The sequence below is a fragment of the Somniosus microcephalus genome, chromosome 22, assembly GCF_052327205.1.
Source record: "Somniosus microcephalus isolate GS21.2 chromosome 22, FLI_Smic_1.0, whole genome shotgun sequence".
Taxonomy (NCBI): Eukaryota; Metazoa; Chordata; class Chondrichthyes; order Squaliformes; family Somniosidae; genus Somniosus; species Somniosus microcephalus.
In genome coordinates, this window is record NC_141008.1 from 72,727,381 (window position 1) to 72,753,004 (window position 25,624).

Consider the following 25,624-nt stretch of genomic DNA (forward strand, 5'->3'; position numbering starts at 1 on the left):
ACACCCAAGCAGCAAGTTGAATATCTACCCCAGTATTTTTCTAATGACCATTAAAGTGTAAGATCTGAGTGCTTTAGTTCCCTGTCAATAATTTTAGGAAAATTTCACTAGAAAGTGTAATTAAATCTTTCAGGACAATGACATTTAATTTTGCATTTGTCGGCATCAGTTAAGTTCTTGCACATTTTTGTTCTTCTATATAATTGTAAATAAATATTTTCATCACTTTAGCCTTAAAAACGATCCCTGGTCTGCATGTGATATTTTGTCAATTCACCAGACATTCCATCATAGTGTGAGTCTCGGGTTAATCCTATACGTAGATTCCTGAAAATAGAGTAACTGTTAATCCTACCATCCAAGGGTATAATATCGAAAAAAGGTGCAACTTCCAGATCATAGGAGACAAGATCTACGAATGGAAACTACTGTGAAACTGTTCAAAGAGAAAAAGGAATACAAAAACCTGTAGCAGTAGGTGTTGGATTAAATAGTACCTGTACTTTCCAATACGTAAATCCAAATTTGAGACTCAGAGATCTGAACAACAGTTTTCTGGATTCAGATTCCATCTACATAGTCATTCTTAATACTACTTATGAACATCCTGTGAATCATTGATTTCTGAGTTTAAAATCCAGCATGAAACCACTTGCTGGAATTTATGCATTTATCCATTCCACTAGTAAATTGCCTATGTCATTGCCAATGGTAAGTTGATAAATATAAATTTTATTTATATATTCACAAGGTGGTGTTGGCATCGGGAGAGAGACTTCAGAAACTGGTGCCATGGAACCACCTAGTGCCCAAAGCCTGCAACTGCATTGTGACAGTTGACATAGGAAAATTGAATGGGAATTGTCGAACATTGCAACGTACAATGGCAAATGCAAACAGAAAAGCTCGATCAAACATTGTGATGGTGGGAAGGAAGTCTGCATCCTACGCAAGATTCTTAAGAATCTATCATTTCAAAATGTGACAAGCATAAACACGAATAACGTGAAACCGTGTGCACACAGTACCTGACCACATCCACAGCTCCTGCTCTGACCTTAGGGTCGCTGCCCATGATAGAGACGCTAGCAGCAAAAGAACCATCGATGCTGAAGACGACACATTCCATTCCCTTTGGCAGCACTGTAAGGTAGCTCTCTGCAAAAGTCTGGTCACCTCTAGATAAAGTTATAAAACGAGGGTTAGACATTACCATTCTTTAAACTTGAGTACAATCAAGCTTGCTGGATGTACGTAATAATGAAAGTTGTGCTGGTTGGGATGTCCTAGTGTAATTTCACCAGATAATCACCATGAACTCAGCTATCCCTCAGCATGGGTTAGTTCGACTGGGGTTCAGCTGAGAAAATGTCCCCTATAGAGGAAAGCCTCTATTAGCCAGCATTAAGTAACATTTCCTATCTAACATATCTTTTAACTCCCATATGATATTTTTCTAATCTCATTCTTTTCAACTCTAGAAAAATAAGAAGCAATTAATAAATAAACAAAAGCTTCTCTAAATGCACCAAAGCATTGTAATATTGCCTTTAATAAAAAAAACAATGAGAACTTTAATTTATGGTTAATGACATTGTCCATCCAAAGAAGATTACAGTTAATGATGGATCTCTGTAATCTTTATCAGAAATCCTGATTAAACAAATAATCTGAAGCAGGCAAACTTTTGGTTTCAGCTGAACTTTTAATTGACTGTAGAAACCCAACCAAGTCAGTAAAGTATGAACCCTGGACCAAAACTCCTCTCTAGATGAGAATTGAAGCCATTATGGGTGTGTAATTCCTCTTAGTGTATTAAATAGGAGTTACTTTTTTAATTCTTCTTCTACAGCTCACTTACAGGAATGCATTACTTTGCTCTGGGGGTGTGCGAAGATGCGCTAAAAGTAACGTCTAACTGAGTGGTCAGTCTCAAGGAAACTGCAAGAATTCTGCTCAATTGGTCAAACAGCTATATAACCAGTATTAATAGCTGTCTTTGAGCCAAACCAGTTGTGGTCAACATTTCAGGGAGGAACAGCACAGACAGCAGAAACCACGGCAACCAAAACCAGAGCTCCCTGGGTGACAAAAGTGATAGAGAGTAAGATGAAGCAGAAAAAGGGGCATATGACAGATCTCAGGTTGAGAACCAGGCTGAATGTAGAAAGTTCAGAGGGGAAGTGAAAAAGGAAATAAGAGGGGCAAAGAGAGAGTATGAGAATAGACTGGCAGCTAACATAAAAGGGAATCCAAAAGTCTTCTATTGGCATATTAATAGTAAACAGGTAGTAAGAGGAGCCAATTAGGGACCAAAAAGGAGACCTACGCATGGAGGCAGAGGGCATGGCTGAGGTACTAAATGAATACTTTGCATCTGTCTTTCCCAAGGAAGAAGATGCTGCCAAAGTCATAGAGGAGGTAGTTGAGATACTGGATGGGATAAAAATTGATAAAGAGGAGGTACTAGAAAGGCTGGCTGTACTTAAAGTAGATAAGTCACCAGGACTAGATGGGATGAAATTTAGGGAAGTAAAGGTGGAAATTGCGGAGGTACTGGCCATAATCTTCTAATCCTCCTTAGATATGGGGGTGGTGTCAGAGGAGTGGAGAATTGCAAATGTTACACCCTTGTTCAAAAAAGGGTGTAAGGATAAACCCAGCAACTACAGACCAGTCAGTTTAACCTCGGTAGTGGGGAAGCTTTTAGAAATGATAATCTGGGACAAAATTAACAGTCACTTGGACAAGTGTGGCTTAATTAAGGAAAGCCGGCACAGATTTGTTAAAGACAAATCGTGTTTAACTAACTTGATTGAGTTTTTTGATGAGGTAACAGAGAGGGTTGATGAGGGCAATGAGGTTGATGTGGTGTACATGGATTTCCAAAAGGCGTTTGATAAAGTGCCACATAATAGGCTTGCCAGCAAAGTTGAAGCCCATGGAATAAAAGGGACAGTGGCAGCATGGATATAAAATTGGCTAAGTGATAGGAAACAGAGAGTAGTGGTGAACAGTTGTTTATCGGACTGGAGGAAGGTATACAGTGATATACCCCAGGGGTTGGTACTAGGACCACTGTTTTTCTTGATATATATTAATGACGTGGACTTGGGTGTACAGGGCACAATTTCAAAAGTATAGTGAACAGCGAGGAGGATAGTAATAGACTTCAAGAAGACATAGACTGGCTGGTGAAATGGGCAGACACATGGCAGATGAAATTTAATGCAGAAAAATGTGAAGTGATACATTTTGATAGGAAGATCGAGGAGAGGCAATATAAACTAATGGGTACAATTCTAAAGGGGTGCATGAACAGAGAGACCTGGGGGTATATGTGCACAAATCGTTGAAGGTGGCAGGGCAGGTTGAGAAAGCGGTTAAAAAAAGCATACGGGATCCTGGGCTTCATAAATAGAAGCATAGAGTACAAAAGCAAGGAAGTTATGATGAACCTTTACAAAACATTGGTCTGACCTCAACTGGAGCATTGTGTCCAATTCTGGGCACCCCACTTTAGGAAGGATGTGAAGGCCTTAGAGTAGGTGCAGAAAAGATTTACAAGAATGGTTCCAGGGATGAGGGACTTCAGTTACATGGCTAGTCTGGAGAAGCTGGGGTTGTTCTCCTTAAATCAGAGAAGATTGAGAGGAGATTTGATGGAGGTGTTCAAAATAATGAACGGTCTAGACAAAGTAGATAATGGGACACTGTTCCCATTGGCAGAAGGGTCAAGAACCAGAGGACACAGATTTAAGGTGATTGGCAAAAGAACCAAAGGCAACACGAGGAAAAGCTTTTTTACACAGCGAGTGGTTAGGATCTGGAATGCACTGACTGAAAGGGTGGTGGAGACAGATTCAATCGTGGCTTTCAAAAGGGAGTTGGATAAGTACCTGAAGGAAAATAATTTGCAGGGCTACGGGGAAAGGGCGGGTGGGTGGGACTAGCTGAAGTGCTCTTGCAGAGAGCCGGCACGGGCTCGACGGGCTGAATGGCCTCTTTCTGTGCTATAACCATTCTATGATTCTATCAATGGTACGGGCAGGGAGAACCACACAATATAATGTCAGTTAAAGCAGGCATGGAAACCCACTGCACTGGCCAAAAGATTAAGGTCCTGTCTCAAGCTGGAGGGACATTTGGAAGTAAATTGTCTGACCTGGAGGTAAGTGTCAAGTGTGAGAAATGAAGATTGTGAAGGAACATAGCCTGCTAAATATATAGTAGCGCCTGATAATCAGAGTCGGTCACAGGCGGCGGCTGAGTTTGCTTGAATGCTTTAGTAATCTGAAATGATTCAGTAATCTGCTGCAATTGCAGCATGAAGGAAGGCAATTAAGAAGGTTAAGAAGCAATGTAACTTAATTTCGCAGACCAAAAAATTATCACGTAGAAAGCTGCCACGAACAAAAAATCAAAAACTGACTATAATTATTCACATACAGCTGAGAATTACAATGCACTCAGCCAGCACTCAAACATTCTGCAGGCAACGTACTTTACAATCAGTTATAATAATTGTGCTGCAGCCTAAAATACTGCTTCTTTCCTGCACCAGGTGCAGATGGGCAGAGGTTCTCAGTAGCCCAAAACCTTTGTGTCCCTCAAAGTGGTCACTTGTTGGGATGCAGTATATCATGTGGCTGGTTTGCAAGCTGAAGCAAAGGAACATAGTTCCAGTTTGTACAACTGAAATCATACACTTTATTTGAGCAAACGTGCTTCAGCAGATGTGAAATACAGCAGGTGATGTGCTGCAGATGTGAAATACAGCAGGTGATGTGCTGCAGATGTGAAATACAGCAGGTGATGTGCTGCAGATGTGAAATACAGCAGGTGATGTGCTGCAGATGTGAAATACAGCAGGTGATGTGCTGCAGATGTGAAATACAGCAGGTGATGTGCTGCAGATTGTACTGTGTGTTGTTTGTGTAACCACAGCATACCTAACTATGCATTTTGACGCAGGCATTTTTTTGGGGGGATACAGATATGCCAGAGACACAAGAGCGGTAAGGTGGGCTCTCTCGGCACAAGGCCTCATCACCGCACGGTGTCATTATCATCATCTAAAGTAGGCACCAGCTCAAAGACACACATCGGAGAGTTTCACAGATTTAGAGGAAGCGGCACAGGACAAGTCACTTCACGTGAGTGTGAAAGGAGCAGAGATGAGGGCCGGAGCAGAGCTGGCTTTTTCTGAATGGAAGCCTAGCATCATCTTGGTACCTGCTGAGATACTTCATGATACAGATCTCACGTAGCCAGCTATAAGCCATGGGTAGAATCATAGAAAGTAGAGAACCAGAAGGAAGCCATTTTCTTTTTATGCCTCTGCCAGTTTTAGCTCTTCAGCTGGATCTGTCTATCCTAATGCCATCCCATTCCTTGCGCCCGCCCCCCCCCACCGCCCCATATCCTATAGGATAATTCAGGAACATGAATGGGGGATTCTGTCTACCCCAAACAAGGAAACAATTGTGAAAGGAGCCATGTCCAGGGCAGGCGACTCCTAGGTCAGAAGCTCCACATTCCCAGCCTAGAGAGACAGCGACAGGTTAGTATGCCAAGTGAAAGGAGATGTACCAGCCGGACCCTCCACCACATTTTGTAGCCTTTCCCCTCTGGTAGACACTTGTTATGCACCCCCGGTGGCATGATCACACACTTAAATATTAAAATGAGGGGATGTCTACGAGAGGTCACTGGTGAGGACATCCCAGCACTTGCATTGGGTTGTCAGGCCCATTGACTTTTTGGGCCCCCTATGTGTCTCTCCTGCTCTTGTTGCAATGATGAATTTAATATAGTCAGCAGCATGTCAAAAAACAGGTATCTGTGAACTCTGTTTCTCTCTTCACAGATGCTGCCTGACCTGCTGAGTATCTCCAGCATTTTCTGTTTTTATTTCAGATTTCCAGCATCTGCAGTATTTTCTTTTTGTATTAATGCTAGTTATACACCTATGCAGCAAGTAGAAAATCTCATGGGGTCTGGTTCCATAGTTTGGAGCAGCCCTTTGCTACCTTGCACAAGTGTTGTTAATGTGTGCACCTAAGGCACCGGAGGGTCAACAGACTAATCAAAGGGTGTGAATGCACCACAGCCATTCCCGGTTCTGCCCTTGTTGGTGTTCACACATGCTGATTCTGCAGCAGAGCCCATTAGCCGCAGAAGCAACAACCCCGGCTGATGTTTCCCCTCCATACCCAAGGACATGAAAGCAGACAGGATATTTCAAAACAGCTTTACAAATATCGCAATTCATTTTTTATTATATCTCGAGATGTTTGGACGATCTCAAAGTAGATTCCAGTTACATTGTATTTCCTTTGAGATAGCTTCAAATGGTTAATTTCCTGCTCCAATAGAAACTCTTTAAATATTTCCACGCACGTTAAAATAATATTCTGCTGCGCGAAGTGGGTGCAAGTGCCATCCAGAGTTGTATGAGAACTGATTTGAGAGCTACATTTCAGGCACCATGACATGAGTTCAAGGGGCCGACAATTCCTTTTTGAATTGGTTCAAATTTCATTTGCAATATTTCCAGGTATATTTCCGTGTGTTAGTGGCAACAGAATTTTACATTTCTAGAAATGAGTTTGGCAGATGTGTAAAGATGAACCCAACCAATATTTTTGCACGGAGTTACATAGAATACACAGCAAAGAAACAGGCCATTCGGCCCAAATAGTCGGTGCTGGTGCTGATACTCCACGTAAATCTCCCCCCATTCCATCTGCCTCATCTGTGAAGAGAAGGGTCTGTGAAGATCAACTAAAAATACTGCAACTTTAACCAATTCACGAACAGAAATCCATACATAGATTTGAATCACATCAGCACACATGTAGCAACCAATATACGTTTGTAGTGTAGGGTGACCATATTTTCTAAACCGAATCTGGGGACACACAGGATGGGAGCACAGCAAAGTAGCCCGGACAGAAAATGTATGTTGTGCAGCGTAGCGAGGCAACATTTTTCAGCAGCCTATATTTTAACAGTTGCACATAAACACTACAAATGCAAAACAAATGTGCATATAATTACCACAGATGTGACATCACACTATTGAAGTGCATTCAGACAGCGTTTATAAATAATACAATAACACTTTTCAGGAACGCCAGTTTTTCATATCCACTGTCTGTGCAGCCTATCCAGAAACTCCCTTTCTTCACACCTCTGCCCAAGTCTTTTATTTCCCTCCCTTTCCTTTACGCCTCTCCATGAAATTCCTCTTTGACCAAATGTTTTATCATTCCTCACAATATCACCTTCTTTGGCTCAGTGTCCATTTTTTAAATTATGATTCTGTGAACCACCATGAGATTTGGGAAGGGGGTTGTGGGGGGAGCTCAGTGTTTTCTCAGTGTAGGGTAAATGCTGGCAGGGACAGGTTGGGCCAAATGGCCTGATCCATGTTATAACTTCAATGTAAAGAGCGGATTCCCCACTCCCCGCACCGGAAGTCCCCGGGAACATTATTCAGTTCTGGGAAAGGTCCCACAGCAAACACGGAACCGTGCTTTCCTTTCCCGGGCCCGCCGTTTATTCCCAGCGTTGACTTGCCGACCCGCTGTTTATTCCCAGCGCTGACTGGCCGACCCGCTGTTTATTCCCAGCGCTGACTGGCTGACCCGCTGTTTATTCCCAGTGTTGAATGGCTGACCCGCTGTTTATTCCCAGCGCTGACTGGCTGACCCGCTGTTTATTCCCAGTGTTGAATGGCTGACCCGCTGTTTATTCCCAGCGCTGACTGGCCGACCCGCTGTTTATTCCCAGCGCTGACTGGCTGACCCGCTGTTCATTTGTTTCTCCCTTGGCCCCATGATCCTCCCCGCAGCCCGACCTCGAAGGCCGCTCCCGATGGCGCTGTTATCGGCCGGAGACCGATGTCAGTGCCTCTCGGCCCTTCAGGCTCACTTACCCCAACCAACTCTTGGCCAGAAGCAGCCTGAGACTCTGCAATGTGGCCCAGTCCAGGAAAGACCCGAATTACAGGCTCGTGAGGCAGAGACTGTCCTCAGGCTCGCGGTCCGTGGACTAGTCTACTCGGTTCCAGCCACAGTGATTCGGGTGATCTTGCAATTCCCAGGTTCTAGGCCAAGACTTTTATTTGATGGCCGGTGTTTGTGCTTCAGTCCCTTGAGGCGGTAGCGGGTTTGTGGAGTGCTTCGCTAATTTCCCCTTTATTTTTGACGCGTTTTATATTTATCCCCCGCCACACCCCGCGGTAAATGGGGAAGCCCGCCCAGTGAGGGGTGGTCCTGGAGCAAACCAGCATCGACCAATCAGATTCGTGTTTTCACATCACCAGCCAATGAGATGTGTTACTCTGTCTCCGGGCTCCGGCTCACACAGACAACACCGCCATCACACCTCCCGCGCAAACACAGCCGCCCCATTGGCCAGCACCCACTCCCCCACTCTGACTTTTCATTGGTCAAAAGTGAAGCCAATTCGGTCAAAGCCAAACTGTTGTCACAAAAACGTGAGCCGCCCTTCCATTGGCCCAAACCAAAGCCAATCCAGTCAAAGCAATTCAGCAGACAACAAACGGTGATCCGCCCTTTCATTGGTCCACGGCTGCCAATGGGCAGAGAATCTGTCAATCAACAGTGGGACCTGTCGATTGGACCGCCTGAGTCAGAGTGTAAGCGCAGACTTAAGCGAGTTGCAGTTAGGGTGAATGGAGCTTATTCAGATAAAACTCGGGGACGAGTTTCGTGAACCAGGGACTTTTCCAGGGACATTGTTTGCCCGGGACACAGTACCTCATCCGGGTGTTGTGTATTTTGAATGTTGTATGTGAATTGTCCCACATAGCTTACTGTAGTTGTGATGTGCAATGCACTATGGGAAATAGAGTGCATTTAGTTGAGAAGATTCTCTGGAAAGGTTGGCTGTTAACTGAACTCTGTCTCCTGCGTACTCTTTTCATTGTTATACAAGCAAGGTTATTAAACTCTTGAGATTCAACACCGGGGACTGTCCCTGGGAAACAGGATTGTATGGTCACCCTATTGTAGTGCTAAACAGAAGTAGGCCATTCAGCCCCTCGAGCCTGCTCCTCCACTTTATTAGTTCTTGGCCAATCTGCATCACAACTCCATTTACCCACCTTATCTCTATATCCCTTAATACAACTACCTAACGAAAGTCTATTGTTTTCAATTGTCCCAGCATCCACAGCATTTTGGGGGAGTGAGTTCTAGATTCCCACTACTCTTTGTGTGAAAAAGTACTTCCTGATTTCACTCCTGAACGGCCTGGCTCTAATTTTAAGATTTTGCCCCTTGTTCTGGATTTCCCCACCAAAGGAAATAAGTTTTTCTGTATCCATCCTATCAAATCCCATAAACACCTCAATTAGATCACCCCAAACCTCTGAACTCAATGGAATACAAACAAAGTTTATGCAACCTGTCCTTATAATTCAACCTTTTAAGCCCTGGTATTCTGGTGAATTCTGGTGAAAGGTCAAGATATCTTTCCTGAGGTGCAGTGTCCAAAGTTGAAATTGGTCTGACCACGGCTCTGTACATCTGAAGCATCGTTCCCTCACTCTTGTATTCCAATCCCCTTGAGATAGAGACCAACTTCCCATTAGCCTGTTTGATTGCTTTTGAACCTGTGCACTAGCTTTTAGTGAGTAACACTGGTGGAGAACCTAATGAGATGATTTTAAAATGATGCCGCAGGAAGGTAATTCACTTTGTAGCTTCAAAGCAGCCTGAACTTTCAACAATCAAAAGTGCAACTGTGTGGGCTTAAACTGACATAGCTGATAACAAGAGTATTTACAGTTTTACCTTACAACCATTTTCACAGGGTAAACTCCAACACTGAGCTTCTTTCCATCTGGAATGGTGTATAGGATCCTACCACTGTTGCTGGTGATCTCAGTGTCGAAGTACGCCCACCTCCCGGCAGGTGGCTGTGTCATGAGGAGAACGTCAACCTGCACAGCATGGAAAACAGCAGAATGTAAAAGTGCCGCCTTGGGAGGCAGAATTCATCAGTTGCTTTGGAGGAAATAAAAACAAGCAATCTTTGCTTTTTATATAGTTGACATGTCTCCCCGTGGATGGGAGCTGCTTCATACCGTGGTTGACAGGAAGCATTGAGCAGCTTTTGATGGCGGCAATATTGAACAGAGCAAATCTAAAATAACAGACTCACTAGCCAAAATAACCCAATTCCCCGTGAGGCACCCTATCACAGACCCAACATCTTGTCATGTCCGACAGCAAACAGCCCATTGTCGAAGCTGCTCAATGTAAAAACTATTTGATAATTTAAAAATCTAAAGCTCACTGCCCTTAACATCAACAACCCTGGGGGATAAGTTGCTATGGTCACTGTGTGTTACAGCCTCATAAACACACACTCTTTTCCAATGCTTTTTTGATCTTGCTACACACACTGGAGCAATGCTTCACGCAAGGCAGTGGTTCTGAATTACAGGCAGGGATACATTCTCGGGTTCACTCGAAAAGCAAACTGGTCAAGGTTTGATTCTTGGCTTATGATGTAAACCTCCACTGGGAGCTATAAATAGCACTGAGACCTATTCAGTATGCTCTATTGCACACTCTTCTGAGAATCCAGTCACTACGATTACTGCAGAACAACATATAAAAGCTTCCATATCGTCTTCAATCACTATAATATCAACACTACTTTTAGAGAAGGAAGTTTGTTTAGTACAAAATTCCTCCCCATCTGTCTAAACACATGACTAATTTGAATCTAACCGGGTAAGAAATATCTTTAAGTAATTAATTCCCCCTCCTGTGGACGCCCATTATAGCGAATGCAACCGTCAGCCACTTTGATTGTGCATATTATGGGATGGCCCGCATATGTCTAATAGTGGCTCTATTCATTAATGCAGTATTTCAGACCGGCCTGGGGGATCAAAGGTGCCTGAGCCTTAAAAACCTAGTTCTGGCAGGATACAGCTATATGGTGCTGTATCATATGATAATGCTGGAAGGAATATCAGGATTTGCTGTCCTGATTAATACAGAGAATAACTTTGCTGCAGATTATGTAGGGGGCCTGTTGATGGATGCTGTTGTGATTGGTTTCCCCCCCCCACCCCCCACAGTTGTTCACCAGACCGAATACATCTTGATAACTAGGGTGCCACTTTCGCCTCTCAGTCTCACTAACTGATCAATGAAATTGCAGAGAAATGACAGCAATTTCACTTGCTTCTGTGGAGACTGAATGGAACGGGGCTCAATCCAAGGACATGGCTCGATGTGCAATGTTGTTGTGGTACGTTGCTAGGTTTCCAGTGGTCTGACAAGATACCATTTCAGTTTTCATTGTACAAAATGGGAGAAAAAATAATTTAAAAAAAAGCTTTAGGATAAGTGCAGTCAAATTACAGACCATTTCAAATTTCATCTACTTTGTTCTGACCTGCAGCTATTACAGAACAAATGTTAACTAACTTCAAAATTAGAATTAATACCATTTCATTCTCTCTCATGACGACTCGTGAAATGACTGGCAGCTACTCTCTGTAGAAGGTCGTGCGGCTGGTGCAGCTGATGCTTTGAGCTGATTATGATTGTAGTAAATTTCATGGACTAGAGTTTGCTTACTGCCAATATCACAGTGCAGTCACATTGCTTTCCTCATCTTATTACTGGGACTTTGCTCAACGATCGCCAGGAAAGAAAAGCATTATTTCCATTTTAAATGCTCTTTTATAAGCACAAAAGCTCGAGGTCCATCTGGAACTGGCGCCGCGCATGAGAGATGAGCAGGCGGGACTGAGGTTGACCATACGCAGATGGCAGTCAAAAGTCATCGAGTCAGGTCAAGGTTCAGCAAAGCAACTGCCAAGGAAGGAGGCAGAACACAAGCGCCAGACTACTGTAAGAGCAGCATATTATCGGAGGAGAGGTTGTAACTCTATAGGTGGCCATTGTCATTTATTCTGATTTTTTTTTAAACAGCTTAATTTTATTATGACTGTTACTTTTAGTTGTATTTAGTGGAATTGGTGGGAAACCAACATAGCCACTCAAAGACTTGGCAAACAATGATTCCAGACATTTGATTGGCTGGTGGCTTGTTGTTCATTAGCTCCGTTTTTGAATTAGATTTTTATTTAACACACAGATAGCGGTTTGTAATAAATAAGGCATTTGCGCTAATCAGATAGTGGTTTGTGATTTGTTTGTTTTTAATCAATTTGAAAAAATTAAAATTCATTATTTTTCACAAATTGGATATTGGCGCCAATCAGTATCTATCGCATTCGGTGACTATTTCCTAGGTCTTATGCAGTTTTCCTACACCCCAGGTACATTTTTTTGCCTCATGGATTTGTAATTGTTACAATACTTCTGTGTACGTAGCTGTGCACGAGGTCTTGCGTTTAACTTTTTATTATGCTTTTGCTGCAATGATAATGTGTAACTTTGAGGCTGTTTGAGTACATTGATAGTTTTTCTGATGACTATGAGATCTATGGTCCGGTCTATTTGGCACCATTTTCAACAGGCATTGTATTTACCACCCCCCAGTGGCTTGGTGAGTAACTACATGGTGCTTTGTGGTCGAAAACACATAGACCAGAAAGTCCAAAGTTCGTAAAGGTTTTCTAGCATTCTCTGTTCTTTCTCATATCACCTTTCCTACTAATAGTTTATATCCTGCTCGACACCTTTTAAATGGGCTTTATGTGTGGGATAACATTACATCAATTACTTACAAATTGAAGTTAACCAGCAGCAACTGCATTCTAAAAAGTATTTTCTTGTAACAACTTATGTGGAACATTTGTAATATGTAGCAATTATGAAGAAATATTGAAAGTTGCCAAGCTGATTTAACAGAAGCACAGTGCCACTACATATCTGTCACCGGCATCAAACAGGCTCAACTCTTTATATGTTCTATATTAAATTTGGACAGAAAACGATTGTTTCTTTTCTAAAAAAAAGATGTAATGAAAGATATCTGCCATGTTATCCTGACAGTGAACAAAAAGTCTTTTCAGAAAAGCATCCTCTCGGGAGCTCACGAAATTCTAACACAGCATTATTGATTAAAAGCTCTTTACACGTGTCTGTGGTGAATAAACTCATTATAGTGACCACTGGAGTCGAATCACAAATCAGCTCCAGCCTTAATCGCTGCCAGGATAAGGACAATGTTGGATCAAAAGCTATTCACCAAAGGGCCCGATCTGTGTTTTGCTGTAACTATTCTGATGTGTTCCTTTTGAGTTGACAATCTGACGGTGAGGGGCCATCTTGCGAACAGTGACCACATCATTACATAGAATGTACAGCACAAAAACAGGCCATTTGGCCCAACTGGGCCATGCTGCTGTTTGTGCTCCATGGGAGTCTACTCCCATCCTATCTAACCCTATCAGCATAACCTTCTATTCTTTTCTCCCTGTGTTTATCTAGGTTCCCTTTAAAGTCATCCAAGACCCTTCCGTGGAGGCGTAGTCAGAGATCATGAAAGACAGCACCCCATTGGACAAATGAGACCAATTACGGAGCTGCTGCTAAGTTTTGTATCTTCAGATCCAATGACTGATCCACAGAGCACCGCACTGTTCCCTGATTTCTCGATTACCTGCTCTCGCCCATTTCACAATCAAATTTCAATCATATTCACTTCACCCCTGTGGTGTATGTGCCTTTAAGAGCCCCAGGTGTGCTGTGATGCCGGTAATTGCCACTCGGGCTATATAAGCCTGTATATTGTGTATATCCATTAGAACCCCCCCCCAGACTTTGCTTAGTAAATACCTATGAACCAACTCCTGTCTTCAGTGTCTTTATCTACACACGGACACTACAGTGGCGACGAAGTGGAAACGGACTTACCTGCAATTCGGCAGTACCTCAAGGACATCGATTCTTCAGGCGTCCAGAAGACTCAAGGAAGTGAGAGAAGCTGTGGTTTCACCAGCAGGCCAAGCTGGTGACAGGTACTGCGCTAATCCTTCCTGGGCATCAGGCTGGGGCTCCAGCGGCTGGCTCTACAGCTGAGACAGGCAGCAAAATCGGAGGCAAGCAATAACGGACTGGGAGGGAGCACTCGGGAGACGGCCGGCGCGGCAAGCAGGTCAGCGTTCAGACCTCCGGCGGGAACTAGTCTCCAACAGTAAATACATTTTTAAAAAGGAAAGAGAACGGAAACCGCAGTAAACAGCATTGTTATCGGCAGCAGCGGCGGGAAAGCGTGGGAAGCACCATATCTTTGCTACAGAAAAGAAAAAAAAAGCGCGGGAAGCGCCATATCTTTTCTGAAATGCCTAAGTCTGGCAATATTGATGCTTTTGATAGCGAAATAGAGGATTGGACCACATACGTGGAAAGAGTAGAGGTATATTGCACTGCAAATGGAATAGAAGGTGAAAAAAAAGCTTCAGTACTTCTGAACTTAATGGGCGCAAAGACATACGGGCTGTTATGAAATGTAATCACTCCAGCCAAACCAAAGGACAAGAATTTTAAAGAAATTGTTGATACCCTGCAGGAGCACTTAAGCCCAACACCGCTGCTGATAGCGGAACGATTCAAGTTCTTCAAGAGAAATCAACATAAGAATGAAAGTAACGCTGATTACCTAACCGAATTAAGAAAGCTATCAAAGTACTGCCAATTCGGGGCAGGACTATCAGATTATCTTCGAGACAAATTCGTTTGCGGTCTCTTAAGTGAAGGGACACAAAAAAGGCTGCTTTCTGAAAAAGATTTAACATTGGACAAAGCTTTCAGTATGGCTGTATCATACGAAGCAGCAGCAAAAGGAGCTGCAGAGATACAACAAAAGACACAGGACTTCGGCACCCATGAAATGACACAGGGTTTCGAAAGATGTTATCGCTGCGGCAGATCCACCCATGACCAGAGGGGCTGCTGGTTCAAGGACAAAGCATGCAGGCAATGCGGAAAGATTGGACACATTGCACAGGTATGCCGATCTGGACAAAATAAATCCACAGACAGAAAAAAAAAAATCAATAAAGAAAAGTACAGGAAGGTACAAATGATGACGGACAGTAGCTCCAAAGACCAGAAGAGCGATAGCGACTTTGAAAACAAGAGACTAAGCTGTCTCAAATTACATAATGTACTTGCCAAAGATGATTACCAAACCATTTGGGTTACCCTCACAATAGCAGGGTCCCCAGTTAAAATGGAGCTAGATACAGGATCAGCTCTAACCGTAATAAATCAACAGGATTACGAGAGGCTATTTTCGCATATACCTCTAAAAGACACATCCATTATCTTAAAAACATATACGGGGCAGAAAGTATACCCCAAAGGAAAAATAAGGGTGCCTGTTGTATACAACGGCAAAGAAATACAAAAGTTGTATTTATACATTCTACAAGATGGTGGTCCACCATTGTTGGGACGTGAATGGATCAGGAAAATACGTTTAGACTGGCACTCCATTCAGGCACTAACGGTGACCAGTAAGGAAAAAAACAATGATGACATCATACCTGAACGATTAAAAGACATCTTGGCCAACGCCAAAGAAGTGTTTCAAGAGAAACTAGGAACCTTGAAAGGCATCACCGCCTCAATAAAAGTGGAAGATGCAGCAATTCCAAAATTTTTTAAGGCAAGACCAGTGCCATACGCAATACGTCCAGCAGTCGAGGCAGAGCTGGAGAATTTGGAAAAAGCAGGCGTATTATCCAAAATAGATTGGAGCGAGTGGGCAACACCCATCGTCCCAGTCATGAAAAAAGCATTGAATAATGATAAATCTGAAGAACAGAGAAAAATTCACATCTGTGGAGACTTTAAGGTGACTGTAAACCCGGTCCTTCACACGGTACAGTATCCTCTTCCGAGGATAGAAGATATTTTCGCCTCACTATCCGGAGGGAAACGTTTCACCAAAATTGACTTGGCACAGGCATATCTACAGATGGAGGTTGAGGAGGCCTCTAAAAAGTATCTCATGATAAACACACACAAAGGTCTGTACCAGTACAATCGACTGGTTTTTGGAGTAGCATCAGCTCCAGCTATCTGGCAAAGAGCTATGGAGCAAGTCCTGCAAGGGATTCCGGGGACTCAATGCTACCTAGACGACATCCTTGTAACAGGAGAAAACGACAATGAGCACCTTGCCAATTTGGAGCAGGTGCTCACTAGGCTGAAAGAACGGGGCCTACGAGCGAATCGCCCCAAGTGCGAATTTTTCCAAAATCAGATATCATATTGTGGCCACATAATTAATAAGGAAGGGTTGCATAAGTCACCTGAAAAAATTGAAGCGGTCATAAAAGCCCCAGCACCTGAAAATGTTTCACAATTAAGGTCGTTCCTGGGATTAATAAATTACTATCATAAATTTTTACCGAACTTATCAACTCTTCTACACCCTCTTAATGAACTTCTACAAACAGGAGTGATTTGGAAATGGAACAAAGACTGTAAACGTGCCTTCCATAAATGCAAAGACTTAATCACATCCGAAGAAGTTTTGGCTCATTACAACCCATCACTGCCAATCAGACTGGCGTGCGATGCATCCCCTTACGGCATAGGAGCAGTATTATCCCATAAATTCCCTGATGGCTCAGAACGGCCGATAGCTTTTGCATCACGCTCATTAAACTCAGCTGAGCGTAACTATGCCCAAATCGACAGGGAAGCACTCAGCCTGGTATGGGGAGTGAAGAAATTCAACCATTACCTACACGGACAAAAATTTACCTTGTTGACTGACCATCAACCCCTCATCTCCATATTCAACCCTAAAAAAGGTGTTCCCATTCTGACAGCGCAAAGGCTACAGCGGTGGTCCCTTTTTCTAGGGGCACACCAATACAACATAGAATACAAAGGGTCAAAACAGCATGGGAATGCTGACGGTTTATCGCGCCTACCGTTGTCAACGGTAGAAGAGGCACCTACAGTAGACCCAGTAGAGATGTTCCACTCTACCATAGTGGAATGTCTACCAGTGACAAATTCTGCCATTGAAAGGGAGACGAGAAATGACCCGACTCTCTCACGGGTCTACGATTTAACAGTGAAGGGATGGCCAGCACATGGTGAACCACTGTTGCCAGCATTCTCGCAAAGAAGAGAACAGCTGTCAGTGTGCCGAGGAACTTTGATGTGTGGATCCAGAGTGGTGATTCCACCCAAACTCCAGGATAAAGTGCTAAAGGAGCTTCACGAGGGGCATCTGGGTGGAGTGAAAATGAAGAACCTAGCTAGGGCGTTTGTATGGTGGCCAGGTATCGATGGAGACATCGAAGAAATGACCAAGAACTGCCTAGGATGCCAGAAGGTCCAAAACGCTCCACCACAAGCCCCTCTACATCCATGGGAGTGGCCCTCATCTCCCTGGCAAAGGGTGCACATCGACTTTGCTGGTCCATTTATGGACTCAATGTTCTTAATCGCGGTTGATGCACACTCCAAGTGGCCAGAGGTAATAAAGATGTCCTCCACCACCACGGAAAAAACCATCACAGTATTAAGGACCATATTTGCCAGGAATGGGCTGCCGGAACAGATATGTTCTGATAATGGACCGCAATTTGTGTCCGAAGAATTCAGAAAGTTCTTAAAAACAATGGGGTTAAGCACTACACGTCCGCCCCATACCATCCCGCCACCAATGGATTGGCTGAAAGGTTTGTCCAGACCTTCAAGAAGGCCATAAAAGCCATGGGTAATGAAGACATAAAACTTCAGCACAAGGTGGATAACTTCTTATTCGCATACAGGAATGCAACACATATGGTTACCAACCAAACTCCCGCCATGATGTTCTTCAATAGAAACCTAAGATGCCGGCTGGATTTGGTCAAGCCCAACATCAGAAGGGATGTGGAGAACCGGCAGTTTCAAGGCATGAATGAAAGGCCAACTAGAACCTTCCAGATAGGTCAACAAGTTTTGGCCCGGGACTACCGTACCGAGAAATGGCAGCCTGGAACTATCTGCACACGACTAGGACCACTGATGTATACCGCGGACATCGGAGAAAGCATAATAAGGCGCCATGCTGACCAAATCATAAAGTCATCCGAAAAGGGACAACCTACACCACAACTCTATTCATCTAACGATGAAGTAGAGATACCCATATCTACCTCCGATCCGGTGGTACCAAAACCCGGGATACTGGAACCCGATGAACCCGACACTGGCATTCAAGCTGAATCAGCCTTGCCAGAAGAACCTACTACACCACCAGAAACTACTACACCCCCGAGGTGTTATCCGGACCGAGTCAGGAAGCCTCCTGAGAGACTGACTTATAATTAATTAACTACAGCAATGTATATTATTTTGTTTATAACATGTAATTAATAATTACTTAAAATATGATGTGCTGGGTAGCTAAAAGGGGAGGAATTGTGGTGCATGTGCCTTTAAGAGCCCCAGGTGTGCTGTGATGCTGGTAATTGCCACTCGGGCTATATAAGCCTGTATATTGTGTATATCCGTTAGAACCCCCCCCAGACTTTGCTTAGTAAATACCTATGAACCAACTCCTGTCTTCAGTGTCTTTATCAACACACGGACACTACAACCCCCTCCCCCGATTCCACCTCACCTTCCCCAGTAATCTGATTAGCTACCTTACCAAAATGCTTTTGGAAGTCACTCTACTGCTCACTGCATAACACACGAGATAAATGCCTGCTCAAACTTTCCACTAGTACAGTAAAACAAGAGCAAAATACGGCAGATGCTGGAAATCTGCCATTTTAATTCTCCATCCCACTCCCACTCTGACCTCGGCCTCCCACACTGTTCCAAAGAAGCTCAACGGAAGCTCGAGGAACAGCATCTCATCTTTCAATTAGGCACTTTATAACCCTCCGGACTCAACACGGAGTTCAGTAACTTCAGATCATAACCATTGCTCCTATTTTTTCAGACAGCAGGTGCTGGTGATGGTTCTGCTGTTGCCATTTCCAGCTCCTCTAGCCCCATCTTTCGTTTCTTTACTTGTCCCATTACCACCCCCTTTTGCTTTGAACCATCATCCCTTTTGTCATTTCATCTCTCCTGCCTTCCACCCTATCACAGACCTTCCCTTTTGTTCTTTCCTCCCCCCCTCTTGCAGCACCCCCGCCTTTCCCAGCCTCTGTACTTGTTTAAAAACTGTAACATCTCTAATTTCTTCCAGTTCTGATGAAAAGTTATCAAGTTGAAATGTTAACTCTCTCTCTCTCTCCAGAGGTGCTGAGTATTTCCAGCATTTTCTGTGTTTACACTAGCACAGTAGCTGCGTGTAGCAATCATTTCAATTCAGGTGAATAAGGTACTTAAAATATTCAACATTTTACAGTTCAAGCGAATCAGCCTACAGTCCCGTTCAGTATTCGCTTCACTCATCAATACTGGTGATATTTGACATGCCACTTTTGGCGTTGGTGCTGATTGAAACAGGCAATCATCAGCGTGCAATTAGCAAGGTCATCTGGTAAGGAAACACATTGGCTGCAGAAGGAAAGGGTATATTTGTTAAAATTATGATTATGATTGAATTTGATATTAGGTTTGAGAGGGAGGTGTATAACTCTATGACTCTATGAGGTGGGAAGAGTCACAAACCAAGGTTTGTAAGGCAATCGTCAAAAGAATGAGAAATAAATTGATCACCGCAAACTGGTCCGACAATGAATGGGTAAACCTACAGCCAAACAGTGGGAAGTATTCAACGATGTATTCGATTCGATACAAAACTAGTATATACCCCTAAAAAGCAAAAGCTCCACTTGTGTAGCTAAGCAGCCATGGTCAACAAATGAGGTATGAAACACTATTAAGCTAAAAGAAAAGGCTCACAGGAATGCAAGGGAAAGTGGAAATCCAGCAGACTGAGAGAGCTAGAAAAAGCAACAAAGGAATGCAAAGTAAGTAAGAAGAGCAGAAGGGGAATATGGAAAAAGAGTTGCAAGAGATATCAAAGCTAACAGCAAACATTTTTATAAATATATTAAGAGAGAGTGGTAAAGGGGAACATGGGCCCATTAAAGACGGATACATGTGATACTATAATGGATAAGAAGGAAATGGCAGACTTGTTAAATGAATACTTTGTCATAGAGTCATAGAGTCATAGGCCTAGAAATTGGGTTTTGGCTTAGCCAGGGCTTTAGCGCCGGAAATTAGTGCCGGCGCTAAGTCCCCTGCGCGCGCCAAAAATTCAGTGGCGCCGCGCCCAAACGGCTGCCGGCGCTACTGAAGGGTCCTAGCGCCTGGAAAAGGGCGCTAACTGCCGTTTCGCGCCGCAATTCCGGCGCTGCGGCACCCGATGCGGTGCGGCAGGCTGGGGAAGTGCAGGCCTCCTCCTTCCGTTAAGGAGGAGCTGCCTGCACCCGGCCGCGGCCCGCGCAAATCTCCTCAAAAATGAGACCGGCACCTCGGACAAGTGCCGGGCTTGCATCTGTTCCGGCGGGGGGGGGGGAGAAGTCCGGGGAGGGAGCTGCGGGCAGGCGGCCGGCGGGAAAGCGGCCGGCCGCCGCGCCTCCTTAAAGCGCCGGCGCAGACTCCGGCAGCACTCGTTTGCCGGAGTCTTAGTTGCGGCTGCCACTGGCGAGGCGGCCGCAACTGAATTTCGGCTTGGGGCCGGGTTACCACGGCAACCGGGACGCTGCGCACACCGATGACGTCATCGGTGCCGGCGCAGCGCTACCGGTCTACCGCGGCGGAAGGGCCCCAGGCAATTTCGGCGCCGGCGCCAATTGCAGCGCTAGGCCCTCTAGCGCCGCAAAATCGGCGCTAAGGGCACTCAATTTCTAGGCCATAGAGTTTTACAGCACAGAAAGAGACCCTTCGGCCCATCGTGTCTGCGCCGCCCATCAATCCCTGTCCAGTCTAATCCCATTTTCCAGCATTTGGTCCATAGCCTTGTATGCTATGGCATTTCAAGTGCTCATCCAAATGCTTCTTGAATGTTGTGAGGGTTCCTGCCTCTACCACCCTTTCAGGCAGTGAGTTCCAGATTCCAACCACCCTCTGGGTGAAAAAGTTCCTCCTCAAATCCCCTCTAAATCTCCTGCCCCTTACCCTGAATCTATGCCCCCTTGTTATTGACCCCCCTACTAAGGGGAAAAGTTCCTCTTTATCTACCCTATCTATGCCCCTCATCATTTTGTACACCTCAATCAGGTCCCCCCTCAGCCTTCTTTGCTCCAAGGAAAACAACCCCAGCCTGTTTAGTCTTTCTTCATAGCGGAGGCGCTCCATCCCAGGTAACATCCTGGTGAATCTTCTCTGCACCCTCTCCAAAGCAATCACATCCTTCCTATAGTGAGGCGACCAGAACTGCACACAGTACTCCAGCTGTGGCCTCACCAGCGTTTTGTACAGCTCCATCATAACCTCCCTGCTCTTATATTCTATGCCTCGGCTAATGAAGGCAAGTATCCCATATGCCTTTTTAACCACCTTATCTACCTGTTCCGCTGCCTTCAGAGATCTATGTACATGTACACCAAGGTCCCTCTGACCCTCTGTACTTCCTAGGGTCCTACCACTCATTGTGTATTCCCTTGCCTTATTTGTCCGTCCAAAATGCATCACCTCGCACTTTTCAGGGTTAAATTCCATTTGCCACTTTTCCGCCCATCTGACCAACCCATTTATATCGTCCTGTAGCCTGAGGCTTTCCTCCTCGCAATTTACCACCCCACCAATTTTCGTGTCATCTGCGAACTTACTGATCATACCTTTTACATTCTCATCCAAATCATTTATGTAGATCACAAACAACAAGGGACCCAGCACTGATCCCTGAGGTACCCCACTGGACACAGGCTTCCAGTCACAAAAGCATCGTTTTCGTTTTCACAGTAGAGGAAGAGGGCAAAATACCAGTGATACAAGGGAACCTAAAAATAAGTCAAGTGGAGGAACCTAGTGGATTTAATCGTAAAAACTGGTAAAGGAGAATATAATGGGGCTTGAGAAAGACACATCTCCAGAGCTGGATGGTTTAATTCAGAATATTAAAAAAAATAGATGAGGAAATTACAGGTGCGCTCATCATCATTTTCCAAGGCTCTCTAGATTTTGGAATTGTGTCTTTACGAGTGCACAGGCACACAAAGTAATCAAAAGGCTAATGGAACGTTGTCCTTTATATCAAGGGAACTGGAATTCAGAGAACAAGTGATGCTTCAGCCTTGGTCAGACCCCATCTGGACACTGCCTTCAGTTCTGGGCACCGCACCTCAGGAAAGATAGATTGGCATTGGAAGGGGTGCAGCGCAGAGTCACTAGAATGATACCAGGGCTTAGAGGCTGAAATTATGAGGACAGGTTGCATAAACTTGGCCTGTATTCCCTTGAATTTAGAGGGGTGGGGTGATCTAATCAAGGGATTTAAAATGCTAATAGGATTTCAATAGGATAGATACAGAGGCCAGGAACTTACCTGAAGAGGCGCGTTGGGGGCGGTACTGCTGCCTTTGGGGTTCTAGTCCCGCCCCCAGCGACGTCTGACGAGATGACGCTATTTTCCCCTGATTGGCCTTGTTGGGCTTGCCGGCCAATTAAGGGAAAGCCGGTATCAGATGACGTCACTTGATGATGCTTCATCTGCCGGTTTTCTTAAAGGCATATGCACCACGCTTGTTTGACAGATGATTTGACAGTTTTTGACAACATTGAGATGCTGTCAGACACTGACAATCACTGTCTAAAGGTGAGCCCTTGCATCCAGACTCTCCAGTTACTCTCTCCTTAGGATGAAACAGGTGGCAGCTGCAGCTGAGATTGCAGAAGCCATCTGTCACTTCTCCCGATGAGATGAGGCTACACAAACACTTCACAGCTTGTCACCTGCAGAAACCTCTAAACACATTAACCATTACTTTCACAACATATCCTGACCTCTGATACTAACCAGTGTCCCATTGAATCATTTAAACTACTTCTGCAGCTGTCATATATACACAAAAATTACAGTAGACCCAAATCACACCTCACTTACCCTGGCGTGGTTCCCTGACATCGGGAAACCCGCAGCAGCAGTGGAAAAATGGGAAAAAGTCTCTTAACTGCCTGTTAACTACCTAAAACCAGGCAGTAAAGTGGCTGTAATCCTCTTCCCACCTCTAGGAGTTGGGACCCTGTGCAAATCGGGGACCCGACTCCCAGGAAGATTGGATGGAGGCAGGTTGGGAGCGGGTTTGGGACCCGCCTCCATCCAATCTTCCCGGGAGTCGGGTCCCCGATTTTCCCAGCAGTCCCGCTTCCACACCCGCCTCCTCAGGGCTGGTAAAATCCAGCCCAGAGAAACTATTTCCTCTCGTGGGGAATCCAGAACTAGTGGGCATAATCTTAACATTAGAGCTAGGACATTTCGGAGTGAAATTAGGAAGCACTATTTTCACACAATGAGCAATGGAAATCTGGATCTCTCTCCCCCAAAAGGCTGTGGATGCTGGGTCAATTGAAATTTTCAAGACTGAGATCGATAGATTTTTATCAGGCAAGGGTTCAAGGGATATAGAGAGAAGGTGGGTAAATGGAGTGGAGGTACAACACGGCCAAGATGCGATAGAGTGGCGGAACAGGCTCGAGGGGCTGAATGGCCTACTCCTGTTCCTATGCCCCCATGTTATAGTATCTCCAGTCACAGATGTCGGCTACATCCCACCTTGATGGCAGAACATTTTCCAATATATTTGGGTAGAGGAAAATGGTCCTATTGAGCAGCATGCTATCATTTAGAAGGGAGAGTAATGTTCAAATGTCAATTGACTCAAATGGGGTTAAGTTCCGCTCTTTCTGAACAAGCCTGAAACTCAATTTGAGTTTCTTTGGACTCTTCATGCAAATTGACTTCCACCCGTAAAAGACACAATTGCGGGAATTTCCTGATTGGCCACCGTAACGTTGGTGGAAGATCAGCGGAAACTCTGTTTATCTGGGGTTTCTGGCGATCTCCTGCCAAAGCTACAGTGGCTGATCAGGCAACATCGCCCCCACCCCCCACCCCAACCAAGGAAATTCCCAGCGATTACACCTATGTATTGTGTGCATTATTAGTTCCAACAAAAGTTGTTTGTAAACTTGAAATGCATTGCTTGGAAACTACAAAAAAAATTGAAGTCTCAATATTGCTTCTGATTGAGGTCAGACGTTTGGTTTGTGTCGCCCACCATGAGGAGTAATCCTACGTTCAATATGTCAGCCAAGACAGTGATGAGGAAGCAGCAAAGCCAAAAAACAAGCCTTCACTGTTCTATGATTACTACACCCACACGATAACATTTCCCTTGGAGACATCCTTAAAGAACAACATTGCAATAAGAATTTGCTGTAATAATAAACTCCCTTCCTTGCAGTGCACTTTGGTAATGGCTCATTAACATTTTGGTTGCGCTGCCAGTTATAAAAAGTCTACTGAGATTCACCAAAAACTGTGCACTAATCAAGTAACATTAATGCTTTTCTCAGATTAGTTGGCTCAAGTCAATAGATTTTTTTTCTGAACTGCAACAAAATGCCTTTGTCTAAATCCACAAAGCAATGGAATGAAATGTTGTGGTTCTGGGTTTCTGTCTCACGCTTTAAAATTGTGTTCACAGCAAAAATAGAGTTTCTAAAGGCAGACTGAGTACTGATGAGCCTTCTGAATGGGATAACATGATACAGGACTAATAATTACACCTTAATTGTATAAAAATGCACTGAAAACGATGTGAGAGGCCCAGCACTTTCTCCTGTCTACTGTCAGTAAGTAAGTATCACACTGTCAGACTTGTGTACTGGCTAAAATTAAAGTGGGATTTATTTACAAGTAAGATTATTACACAGAAACAGAAGGACACAGCAATACTCTGATGGTGTAATTAATTTGAAAACAATAAAGAGGGTGTCAGTCAAAAGAGGTTAACATGTCAGCTGGAGTGCATTTCCAAAGCAGTAAGACTTCCACTCTCCGACAGTGATCACGCGGGACCGTGCTCCGACAGTGAGCACATGGGGCCGTGCTCAGAGAGTAATCACACGGGCCGTGCTCAGAGAGCGATCACATGGGGCCGTGCTCAGAGAGTGATCACACGGGGCCGTGCTGTGACAGTGATCACGCGGGGCCGTGCTCCGACAGTGAGCACATGAGGCCGTGCTCAGAGAGTGATCACACGGGGCCGTGCTCAGAGAGCGATCACACGGGGCCGTGCTCAGAAAGTGATCACACAGGGCCGTGCTCAGAGAGCGATCACAGGGCCGTGCTCAGAAAGTGATCACACGGGGCCGTGCTCAGAGAGTGATCACACGGGGCCGTGCTCAGAGAGTGATCACACGGGGCCGTGCTCAGAGAGTGATCACACGGGGCCGTGCTCAGAGAGTGATCACACGGGGCCGTGCTCAGAGAGTGATCACACGGGGCCGTGCTCAGAGAGTGATCACACGGGGCCGTGCTCAGAGAGTGATCACACGGGGCCGTGCTCAGAGAGTGATCACACGGGGCCGTGCTCAGACAGTGATCACACGGGGCCGTGCTCAGAGAGTGATCACACGGGGCCGTGCTCAGAGAGCGATCACACGGGGCCGTGCTCAGAGAGTGATCACACGGGGCCGTGCTCAGAGAGCGATCACACGGGACCGTG

General features: G+C 44.8%; 1 protein-coding gene across 4 annotated transcripts in view; it reads right to left on the reverse strand.

The window, feature by feature from the left end:
- The window catches only part of LOC147102522 (membrane-associated phosphatidylinositol transfer protein 3-like), a 495,678-nt gene that overhangs the window by 21,348 nt on the left and 448,706 nt on the right, over positions 1 to 25,624 (reverse strand). For all 4 annotated transcript variants that reach the window (XM_085965038.1, XM_085965039.1, XM_085965037.1 and 1 more), the window contains 2 exons: positions 9,828 to 9,976; positions 1,029 to 1,178 (listed from right to left, as the gene is read on the reverse strand). In XM_085965038.1, the coding sequence (XP_085821164.1) occupies positions 1,029 to 1,178; positions 9,828 to 9,976 (299 nt within the window). The remainder of the gene's footprint in view (positions 1 to 1,028; positions 1,179 to 9,827; positions 9,977 to 25,624) is intronic.